Consider the following 12,498-nt stretch of genomic DNA (forward strand, 5'->3'; position numbering starts at 1 on the left):
TCTGGCTCTGCAGGCACAAGGTGTGAACACAGTGCACATACACACATGCAAGCAATCCATTCATGCTCCATTCATACTCCATTCATACACATAAAAGTAAACACTTAAATCGGCTACATGCATGCTATGGCTCACAGTATTAAGCAGGAAGTATTCAAGGGTTGTATCCCCCACTGTGAAATTAGCAGCTGCAGCAAAACTGAAAAGAGATTGCAAGGATAGCACAATTTTGCTGCAGAAATATTCCACGTGACACTATGAGTAAGAAAACTTGCCTTACCAATTTAAGGTAGCCATCGGCATCCAGGATTAAGTTTTCTGGCTTCAGATCTCTGTAGATAATGCCTAGTCCATGTAGGTAATCAAAGGCTTCTGTCACACAGGCAACACAGAATTTGGAGGTGGGTTCATCAAAGCTGCCCCTGCAATGACATTGCTTTCTTCTTAACGCTCTTTGGTGCTCTTCTAGGCGCATCTAGATTGCATTATAAAAAGTACATGGTGTATGTGTATGTGTGCATGTGTGTGTGTGCAATGCAGAGTTGTGTGTTGGTGTGTGTGTGTGGGTGTGTGTGTGTGTGTCATGGTGCACATGTGGAAATCAGGTGCCAATGCTTGACTTACCCCTTATTTGATTAAGGCCTTGGTTTTGCTGATTGCTACTACATATATCACGGTAGACGGTCACCAAGCTTCCAGGAATTACCCACCACGTCACAGGAGTCACTGAAGTCACAAATGCCTATCACCATGCTCAAGTTTACATGGTTATGGGGACTCACAGTTGGGCCTGATTCGTGTGTAGTAGCAGATTAACTCCCGAGTCATCTCCCTAGGCTATGTCAATGAACTTTTTATATCACAAACATTCAAATTTAATTTACACGAAAATGGCTATAAACAGATCATAAAGAAATTGATGGGAACACTTTATAAAACTACAATAATTACACTAAAAAAATCCCTACGTTTATGCATTTCTTTCTGGTAATCACATATGAACCCTGAAAACAGGGAGGAAGACTTTTAGACACCTGCGGCATATTGTGGAGATGGCAGCTATTTTGATGAAAAGCTTGACCAAGACTTACATAATTTATCATTTGACTAAAAATGGTTCAAGTGGTCACTATCATTCTTGTCTGCACAGCATAAACGAGTAGCCCCAAGAGAAAGCTAGTCAAACTTCCCTGCTGGGTTCTCATTAATCTTTTATTAGAGTTATTCTATATAAGGATGCTTTCTAATTTTATACATTGATTTTTTTTAATGTGGTAGTGATTCCTCATGTTTTATAACCGAGGTGTGACTTTGGAAAGAAAACTCAGTTTGATTCCTGAAAACTGTTTTCTCCACTCTCCATATCCTCAGGTAAATTATTCAAGTTTCCAGAGCCTGGAGAGCCATGCCTCAATGATGGGTTTGCTACTAGTGACCAGGGTTGTCCTAAAGTGCCTATCAGGTGACAGGAACACTCTGTTCTAAGGATGCAGATTTCTCAGCAGAATTACCCGCTGAAGCAAGGATGCACTCTGCTAACGCTTCTGAGGGAATCCCGAAGGTCTCCTTCACTTTCCTGCTTCTTCCGACTGGAATCCAACAACATGCTCTGAACACGATATTCATTTACTTCATGTCTAGCTCAGTAGGTCTCAGTCACAAGTGCACTGAGAAGCACTTATACAAATGATCTGCTGGACAAATGTTCATTGTAAAATGAACACAATACAAGTGTATTAGCACACAACAACGCAGCCAGGCTTGAGAGCCACTGTGTCAGAGAAGAATGTGCAAAGGTCGGCCTGCCAGTAACTCCCGGCGCTCTAACGCAGCTCCCGTTCCTCATCAGCTGTCCTAGTCTTCTCCTTCCTGCTGCTCCTGGTCCACAGCTTTCCTGCTTTGTCTTCCCTCACCTCTGCCCTGTCCAGTCTTCGTCATTTTAGAGTGCCCCTGATCTACCATTTCCTTATAGATATATGGCTTCTCTGGAATTATTCAGCTTTTGTATTGGTGGAATATTTTAATATCAGCCATTTCCTTCAGATAAACTCTAAACTTGTTTTTCTAAGGTTTATACTTGTATAGCCGTTTACATAGAACATTCTATACTGTCTAGGGAACTTGCAAGCTTTCACCAATGTTCCTTCTACACAGAAGCTGTTTAGTAGCCACCTGTGATTACGACGATATCAACACCATTCCTTTAATAAAAGCCAACCTTTGTGGACATCTGACCCTCCTTTGTTTGGAGGAGGACACAGTCGCTCCCCAACACACCCTTTTTTTAGTATTCTAAATCTGAGTTTACACACATCCATGTGTGTAAACTCATGTTTACCTCCTACCATCCATGTGACCTCAGACAGCTCACACATGCCTGAAACCTTTAGTCCATATACTTGGAAGTTAGTATGTTTTGGAAGTTTCCCATGATGGTTCTGCGGCATTAGCTAACAGATTCCTACTGTGATATACCTAGTGACAATGTCTTCCTATAGCTGCACCCTAGACTACGTCCTCCTAGCCCAGCCCAGATGTGAGCTGATAAGAGCTACTGTTCACACATCTCTTTTCATTACCTGTCCCTTAGAATACTCCACAGCTCTCCACCCAAGCAGGCCTCGAGAAGCATGTACACATATTTATTGTCCTTGAAAGTACGATATAATCTGTGGAGATGAAAACATAAGATCAGAATTGGAGGTCCTAACCGCTTTCAGTTGCTTAAGTTACTCCAGAAACATCTGGAAAAACGATTCCCATTTCCACACCGATATCCAACAGCCACACGCAGGGTAGGGGCGACATGCCCTCTTAGATCATTCATTCCTCTTGCCCTGAATCTCTGGCTTTATCCTGTACGTAGAACAACAGACTGACCACCCTCACCCCCATTTCATTGCCAAAGTGTTATCATTGAAAGTACCAAGGCCACCTTCATCATAAAGCAACTCCTTATCCCACCATCAAATAGCCCCCCCCTTCTTCCCCAAAGTCACAGACCTGAGAATGTATCACTTTAATATGTCCCTTACACATCAGGTCATTATATTCAGGTTGTATGTCCCCTAACTGTAAAGCCAGTATTGGAAACAGACTCAGGGACAGAGACTTCTAAGTAGTTAGGCTGGTGGGAAGTGATGTGGCAAGGACACCTAGAGGCGGGGAGCGGCTTGGGAGAGGGGGTTTCCTGTAGGATCTAGTGTCAGCAAAGACCCACCTCTAAGGAGATCCGCGGCCCTTGGGTGACCCTGGAAAGTAGATGCTGAGTCAAATGATCTGATCATTGAGAACAATGCCCGAGAAGGACAGAGCTACTGGACTTCACAGGCCTCCGTACTCAAACCTGCGGTAAGAGAGCCTCAGACCTGGAGGAGTGTGCCTGGGCACTGCACCACATTTAACGCTTAGGTGAACACATTTTCTGGGGCTTAGAGTTCAAAAAGAACCCATTTTGGGGGGTGGAGAGATGGATCAGCAATTACAGCATCCACTGCTCTCATGAGAGACCTGGGTTCAGCTTCCACAGGACAGCTCACAGCTATCTAGAATGTCAGCTCCAGGTTTCTGTCACTCTCTTTTTGGCATTCATGGCTACCCCATCTGCACATGGTACACATCCATACATGCAGGCAAACACTCATACACACAAAATAAGAATGCGTAAGGAAGAGTAAGGGAGAGGTAGAGGAGAATGGGGAAGGAATGGGAGGAGGGGAAAAAGGAAAAGAAAAAAGTTGCAGTCCCCTTTCTCACTGGTGCCAGCACCAAATGGAAGCAGCCAGGACAGCTAGCAGATAATGCACAGACACAGAAACTCCAGGAGGTGGTCTCTCTAGAAGCTGGGCATGGTGGCACGGTGGCACACACTTGTATCCTAGCTCTCAGGAGCAGCAAGATTTCTGGGAGTACAGGGTTATCCTGGACCACGTAGTTAGTACCAGCACAGTCAGAAAATGAAACGGTTTGAGTACGCAGACTCCAGAGCTGCAACCCAGGCTGGTTGCCATGTGGAACACTTATTTCCTCCATCAGTTATAGAACTGCAGCTTCTGATTTTACATATAGATGAATAAGATTACAAACTGATTATATATTATTTATACATTGCTGTTGGTAAGCATTTACTGGAAAACACACAAGGACATTTCTGATTCACTTCCTCATGAGAGACCAGTGAGGCAAACATGATCATCTCACCGCCACCCCTGTTTAATTCTCACAGTCCCTTCTGTGTAAATCTCAGCATTGTAAATGTCTTCCCTGATATTATTCTAAATACCATCACTACTGTCCTGCATGTCAGCCCTTTGCTAAGAGCTGGTATTGGAAAAAACAAATACAATCCTTAAACTGCCCATCACAGCTCATTAGTGAATATGAATTTTAAAAGAAAATTCTGGAAAAAAGTTATAAATATAATTGAATGAATACTGTCAGCCTATATGCCTGGAATCAGTCTAATATTTTTAACAATGAAAACTGAGCCTGGAACTAGGGATGGATAGGAGATTCTCGCAAGGCATTTGGCCTTTCCTATCAGCTGTACATCATCAGAAGTCACCAGAAGTACACTCAGGGATCACTAAACAGTAAAGGAAAATCAAAATCGGCTTATGTCAGCAGCTTATCAATACACAAATGAAGAGGCCTAGATAGTATCTCCTCCAATAACAATTACAGGGGGGGATAAAGGAGTAACTATTAGAAGATGGTCACTTTGTAGCTTTGTGCTTTGGTAACTGTGTGAACCCAAATGCTCCTCCCTGAAGAGGTTTAACATCCACCCACTTGAGCAGCAGCTTGTGGGGTCTTGCTTCCTCTTCCCATATTCTGCATTACCTTTGGATAGAATAATTAGCTCCAACTATCCTATAAGAGCCCCCTACACACACACACACACACACAGAGAGAGAGAGAGAGAGAGAGAGAGAGAGAGAGAGAGAGAGAGAGAGAATGACCACATTAGCAAGGTTTCCCTAGAATAAAAGCAATTGGAAACTCCTGCTCAAGATCTCCTAGGAAAATTCAGAGACATGACTTAATGCGTCCTGGCAAGCCAACTGCTCACTCACTTCACTACAAACGGAGAGCACAGCTCCTCCAGGATCCTCTTCTCGGAGAAGACATGTTCTTGCTGCTTAGTGTCAACTATGTGCTTCTTCTTTATACACTTCATAGCAAAAGCAACATTCTCATTCTTAACTTTAACCTACATGAAAATGAAAGACTCTTGTAATTAATACATCACAGCAATTTGCAATACGGAATGTAACATGTTATCAATAAGAGTTAAATTGTTATACGTTTAAAGAGTATATAAGCTTTTAACTACTTATCTCTCTAGGACTGATTTCTATATAACTTTATACACTTCTGATCATTTTCAAAATACTTTATATAACTTGGTTCTAAAATTTTTGTACTGAAATAAGAAAAAAAATGTGGTTGAATTTCATTGAGAGATTTTTTTAACAGTTTTGATTATGTAACATGAACAGCTTTCATAAGAATTGCCATGGCTTCTTATTTCTTGATATTCACCTCGAACTTTCACAGAAACTCATATCAAATTCTATATCTGTGGGAAGCCTACTAATCGCATGACGTCATTTAAATTAAATTGATTAAAAGTAGGAATTAAGTTCCTTGATTGGAGTAGGCACATATCCAAAGCTCAAAGGGCACATGTGGTGATAAAAGTATGGAAATGCATGTCCATCATGGTAGATATTGGCCTGGGACACTAAGATAGGGCCTCCTCTGTGCGTGAAACTCTTAAAAGAAACTCTTTCTTAAAAGAAAATCAAGATTGAAACAACTAGACTTTTTTCCTGATAGGCATAAAAATCCATACGCAGGCAATACTGGTTAGTAAATGGAAATTACTCCAGCCCATATTTTAATCATATTTACCATTAGTAATGTCTATAGGATTTAAATAAGTGGAGAAATTAATGCTTCAGTAATATCTACGTAGGAAAGCAGATCTTGGCATAGTTAATTCCATCCTTGAGCTGTGTTTTTGGTAGGAGACACCAGTGCAGAAGAGTAACTTCCCAGAGCCCCAGTCACACTCCAAATGTTTCTCCCCATTACAAAAGTGTTTGCTCTTAGACCATCACAGATGAGGTCTAAACTGGGTTTGAACTGTGTCACTGGGGCCTGGGGTATCATTCCACATCTGTTCGTGCCCAGCCTTCCTGCAGACAAAAGCAGCGACATAGCTCCCGGAGGTCGCTGTACAGTGAATTGTTAAAAATTGGCTGGGTAGAGAAGGGCGTGGTAATTGCCACAGGCTTGGAGCCATCTGCACCCAATGAGAGCAAGGATTCCTATCCCACAGTTTCCTCAGAACACTTGATCTGAAGCAGGACTTCTGCTATTTCTTGGGAGCTGATTATTAAGCACATACAGGTGGTGGCGTGGACGATAACGGAAATCAGCTCTGGCTCCCAGCTGTCTGGTCGAGCACCGCGGAAGGCTGTTCTTCAAACACCCTTTTGCATTCATCTTCCTTCCCTTTTCTCTAATGGGAAGTTTTACACAACCCCTAATGTAATGAGAGCCGAACACAGACATAGAGGTAGGGTTGCTTAAGGAATAGGACTATAATATTGAGGATCCCATCTATGGCACTTATGGGGCCACATTCTCTTTTTCTTTAGTGGAGAAAGAACATGTGTTATGATTGCACACACATCTAAGTACATGTAATTCATTGCTAGGGAATACATTTCTCTTTTACATCTCATAATCTTTCAGAATGCTTACTCGGTACACTCTTCAATAGTTACTATCAAAGACATTCATCACAGGATGTGACGTAAGAAAACTGACAGCCATCTAACTACTATCTGCAAGCAAGGACAGACTGAGACATTTACTTCCTTCAGTTCAGAACACTGTCAGACAGCAATGATAACTCATAGAGTCCTCCAACACAAGCTAGATATAAAACAAAACAAAACGAAAACGTCAGAATGCTTCGCTCAGATGCTTGAAACGTAAACCCCTTACAAGCTCCACTCTTCCGAACCCACCAACGCCCAGTGTGGCGATAACCTCGAGGTTCTGGAATGGGGACGTTGAGGAGAATCTGGCCACCTTCTCTTTCAGCTGAATCATCTCCAGAGAAAGGGCTTTGGACAACTTCCAGTTAGACATAGAGCGCCTGAAGAGAGAAACGAGACGTCACACAAACACCCTGAGCCACCCTGCTACCCTGCCATTCACAAACTCTACTCTCCCAGGGCTCCTTTCCACCTGGAACACTGCCTATCAGTGCAACAAAGACTATCTCAACCCTGATAGGGACGCGTTTAGTCATATCCAGGGGGAAAAGCAATAGAATCTGGGACACATCACACGTAAGGACTAGACAAAAGTCAAACACAGACAAGGAGAGGTAAAATGGGGAACTCTTGTAGCCCTTTGAAACACAACTCAAAATAAGCTGTTAATAAATAACCCAGGCAGGCAGGCAGTTGAAGAGAACAAAGCCAGGAACCTCCTTTGTCATTCACATAAGGCCACGCTAAGAATTTCTGCTTTTTGTCAACAAAGCTTTTCACGCCTTACACAGAATAACTGCTTTATGAACCATGAACGAACACTTCACATTTAAGTGTTGCTGTTCACAAAATGCATGTTTTGTTTTTGAATTAAAACTTATGGTTCTGACTTATAAGAGGCCACGGGCACAGAAACATTGCAAATGCATTTCTTGAAGAAAAGTAAAGTACTGATTTGAACACTTTAGCTCAAAATGTAGTCTTTCCAGAAAGTTCGAGTGCACCTCTCTGGAAGCCTCTCTCATGAACATGAGCTGCAGCTTTCACGTGTGATGTCCTAAGGTCTGGGGCTAGCAAAATGGAGAGCATCCAGCTTGGGTGTATGTGGCCCTGGGTTCTATTCTCGGCACAAAATATTACAGTAAAATTTAAAAGCTTTATCAAGCAATTATAATTTAACAAAAGTTCCCTATAAATGAAAATAATCAATCCCTATTACTAGGTTTGGAGTGATGCACTCACAAACACATCCTTGGAAATTTTCAAAAACTTCAAACTGTGAGCCTGCTCTTCACCCGTAATCAAGTTCTTTTGAACTAAGGCAGCATTCTGAAGTGTTCCCTTTATCTGGAAATTTCTCCCTCAAATTCCTACCCAGCCTCAAAGATTTCAGTTAGAGGCTTCAAACCTCTCCATTCTGGAGATGAAATGGTGTCCCTAGAATGTTCTAATGAGGGCACATGCTGCTGCTGCTGCTGCCAGAGGAAGCTGGCTCACTTACTTGGCATGTCTTTTTTCATCATCACGGTTCAGGTTGGCCACATACCCCTCAAGGTATTTCTGGAGCTCCTCAAATGTCCCAACAGTTTGGTTGAATGTCCTAAGTAAAATAAAATGAAATGTTCTGTTGTGGCGGTATCACGGCAATTTAACACTGTTCCCGTTTCCCTGTGGTTCTACGTTGACACGGGGGAACACCCGTGTGTGTACTGGCCATTGCCTTGAGTGTCATTACTCAGAAGCTCTCTGTCAGCCTTCTCTTAGCACAGGGTCTCACACTGGCTTGGAGCCTGCCAATTAGAGTAGATTGCTGGCCAGCAAGCTCCAGATACATGACTCTCTCTACATCCCTCCTTTTTTTTTTTTATTACCATCCAGCTATTTCACACATTTCTTCACAGTTTCAAAATAGGAAAGGTAACTCAACCATATTCTTCTTGCACAACAATCAAGAGTTTGTTTCAAATTATGAACTAGGGCAGAAGAAATAAGGATCTCCAGATTTTCTGTCACTCTGTTTTAGTGTGAATATGGTGCCCTTTGGTCAAGCCACCATCTGCTGAGCCAAGAACTACACCAGACGCTGGCTCTGCGGTCACAATGTACAAATGACATATTTCTCTGTTTCTGGGGCTGATAGTAGGTTGGTAGGACAAGCATTTTATAAATTAAACTCTAAGGATCAATATGATCGCACCGAGTGTCACAAATGGTGCTGTTGCTGCTATTGCTGTAGGATCTTAATTTATTCTCTAAGTCATAAGTAGAGTTCATCATTTCATTGATCAACAAAACTGAAATAATTTCCAGAGCGAAATGAGATCTTACTCACAGATCCATAACCCCAGCGGCCCCAGAAACCTAGGCTGCAGGTTAACCTATTCGTACCTGACAGTTCATCTTCCTCACCCCTACTTCAACAACGTTTCATCTTTCACTGCGCCAGGTGGATATTCTCAACCCAATATGCATGTAAATTAAACACTTTAAAACGGTAAGCCTACAAATAATTCGCAAAGCACATAAAAGTATTGCATTTTTTCATGGATTCTGAGTGACATTATCTGATATACGTGACAATAGATGAAGTTCATTCTCTCATATATTTTCTCCTGGCTTCTGGAGCAATTATACCACAGCTGTTAGTCAGCACGTGAATATAGCTTCTGAAAACTCATAGAAAACAGATTTAGTCATGGAATGTAACTGAACTAACACATTTTCCCTCCAACAGTCATCATCTCAGGATTGCTTTTATCTAAATAAAGTTTGCATTTTCTCAGCCCTGCGCCTTCGCAGGTTTGCCTCTCCTAGAGTGATTTCTACATTTTCTCTTAGCTTAGAGAAGTCCCGTCTTCAGGAACATTTCAGCAATTTAAAATCAAAGAAAGCCTTTTCCACCTCCAAGAACCACGGTTGCTTCTCTTTCTGACCAGGTGCTACGGGAGCCCTGTGGCATGGTTGGCAGAAGGAGGAAATGAGCCGGAGGACCTGGGCAGTAGCCCCTGTCGGGTCACAGATGGCATTGCTGGGAGCAGACCTTCAACTCACTTGGGGTTCACTTGTCTTATCTGTAGGAAAGAATTATAAGAGCTTGGGGGTACTAAAATTACATTCTAGATACGTTAACATTAGGATTGTGAGGTTTTACACATAGTATTTGACTTTTGGAGACAGTACAGAAATATATAGACAAAATAAATGTATATTTTAAATTTCCTTGAAAGTACTAAAAAGACACCATGAATCTGTGGAATGGGTCGTACACTAGAAATGCATTGATGATGAATGAACTTCTTGCGTTATGAAGTTTACAGTGTTGCTCTATTTTTCAATGTCTGAAAATTTCCACGATAAAAAGTATTTTTCTAGGGTTCTAATTTTCTTTCTGGTGTTTCACATCTACGATTCAGTAAATGCTATCAACAAACAGCCGCTGACTATATAGCACTGTTATATCTGTCATTTTACTGGTTTTGTTAGTATTTCATAGGAGTGCATCTGATTTCTTTCATGACACCATGTCTCTACATAGACAATGGCTCAGTTTTGGTTTATGTGATTTATTCTTTAGATTGATTACATAACCAGCGAATATTTAACTGATTAATGAAGGGTCCAAGGAGTCAGATTAAAATGGGCTTTTAAGTAGTAAGGGCTAAAAAGCCAGCCTTATTTTTAAAAGTTACATAAGAATGATACCAATATTGAATCATATCATTAAAAATTACTACAGATGGTCATGTCTTTCTAGAATGAAACTAGTTAATGACTTCACAGGAAGATTCTGGGCTGGGGAGATGACTCAACAGTTAGCAGAAATTGCTGCCCTTGAAGAGGACCCATATTTGGTTCCCAGGACCCATATGAGGTGGATCCCAACATCCTCTAACTCCAGCTCCCGGGATCTGAAGCTCTCTTCTGGTCTCTTGGATACTCACACTCAGGGCACACCCACAGAAACACAAATAAATCCATAAAAGCACTAACAAACTGATTTCCCTAAAAGACAGAGAATTTAACTCAGCCCATTGCTGATAATTATGTACCAACATTGCACACAAAATATTTAGCCTGCCAGCATCTGCCGCCACAGAGACAGATTCTGATCAGAAGGCCCAGTTCCTGCTCATGAATTTTAATGGAATACATTTGCAGCTGAGCATTGACCAGCATTTCCAAGTGGCGATGAATGTGCAAACAGAGAGAGATCCGAGGAACAGAAGCCAAGTCTTCCAAGTAGCAGGTGCCTGCGTTTTCCAACATCAGGATACTCACTCTCGGTCTATCACGAGGCACGCGACATCATTTTCTTCAGCAATTATATTGGCTGATCTGACATCATCGCTGCAGATGAAAGAGAGAAGTCAGCTCTCAACACAGTTAGAAACTAAAAGTCTGTTTTGTTAGGGAACCCGTGACTTTATGTGAATTCACATCCACCAGCTAAACCATCCAAAAACCATAGTTGTTTTTTTAATAGCGTTGTACTTTATATTCAACCTTTTAAAAATGGATTTGAAATATGTCCCAGTAAAGGTTATGTACACAAAGAATTCAGGGAAAATAACCGCTCAGGAAGCACAGAACAATCACCAACTGCAATGTGGAATCTCGTGTGTGTGTTCTCTCACAGCTGAAATGGAATAGCTCTCCCACATCAGAGGGGAATTCCTAATGAACAAGGAAGCAGCACAGAAAGCAGCTGACCAGGGAGATGTGAGCATCATACAGTAAATCAGTAGAAATAGAATCCACGTATATGTTTACAAAGCCATGCCAACACATTAACTGAGAACTGAAAAGCCTTCATATCATAGGGTATAAAATGGATACTTTTTTCTCAGTAAAATCTCTGAAATTACTATCTGTGTTAGAGTTGATGATGAACCATAGTGTAATTAGCACTGCTAACTTCCTTCTATGAAATGGAGTGGAGACTCTTACCATGGATATTTTAGATATAATGAGAGACAGTGAACTGAAGGCAGTAAAACTGTCTATGTCAGTAGTGATGGATGAAGCATCCCACATTTCCTCAGTGACATTGGCTCACATGTTAGTTCTCTCTTTCTACTAGTCATAAATTGGACACTAAACAAAGTTGCATATTGATAGCATCCAGTGCTAAGAGACTCCCTAAGAGTAACCCAGGAGTACCAATGAAATGCGGTCAACGCAAGGACAGCTCTGGACAGTTTCAGCAACAGTAGCAATTGTGTAGACTCCTTCGCATTTCCTTAGTGGGAGGACGGAGAAGACTCAGGTAGCCCATCTCCTGGAGGCCCAAGAAACCCCCTTTCTTTCTAGATGATATCCAAAGACCATCTTATGAAGTTTACCATCTGCCCTCAGGGTTTAGGGTTCCTTCTAGGGGTAACAGTGGAATGAACCGCGCCTTAGGGTCTTTCAGTCAGAGGCAGGACAAACAGCTTTAGATCAGTTTAAACACACGGAACCAGCGGTCAAGGTGGAAGTATGAACAGAGGCAGGAATGGGGGAGAGAGAACCAAGCATAGACACAGACAGAATCATGAGCTTGGCTTATGAATTCAGAGCAAAGGAATAATAAAGGTTTTTGTCTGGCACGTCCACTTCACGGCTGTCACAAAGATCATTCTCTGCACACCCCGTAACCACCACGGTTTCCCGCGTGTGCTTTCAGAATATGTAGGTTAAGCGCCATGGATTTATTTTTATGAAT

General features: G+C 41.9%; 1 protein-coding gene across 3 annotated transcripts in view; it reads right to left on the minus strand.

Moving 5' to 3' along the window:
- Prkg2 (protein kinase cGMP-dependent 2) overlaps positions 1-12,498 on the minus strand; it is a 92,568-nt gene that overhangs the window by 36,539 nt on the left and 43,531 nt on the right. Inside the window, exons 9-14 of one of the 3 annotated variants that reach the window (XM_050150066.1) lie at positions 11,073-11,141; positions 8,296-8,394; positions 7,021-7,174; positions 5,076-5,212; positions 2,580-2,669; positions 281-422 (exon numbers count right to left, since the gene is read on the minus strand). In XM_050150066.1, the coding sequence (XP_050006023.1) occupies positions 281-422; positions 2,580-2,669; positions 5,076-5,212; positions 7,021-7,174; positions 8,296-8,394; positions 11,073-11,141 (691 nt within the window). The other 2 variants (XM_050150067.1, XM_050150068.1) reach the window with 2 other exon arrangements.

The sequence above is a fragment of the Alexandromys fortis genome, unplaced genomic scaffold, assembly GCF_014885135.2.
Source record: "Alexandromys fortis isolate MF-2015 unplaced genomic scaffold, M_Fortis_MF-2015_v1.1 scaffold_0, whole genome shotgun sequence".
Classification (NCBI taxonomy): domain Eukaryota; kingdom Metazoa; phylum Chordata; class Mammalia; order Rodentia; family Cricetidae; genus Alexandromys; species Alexandromys fortis.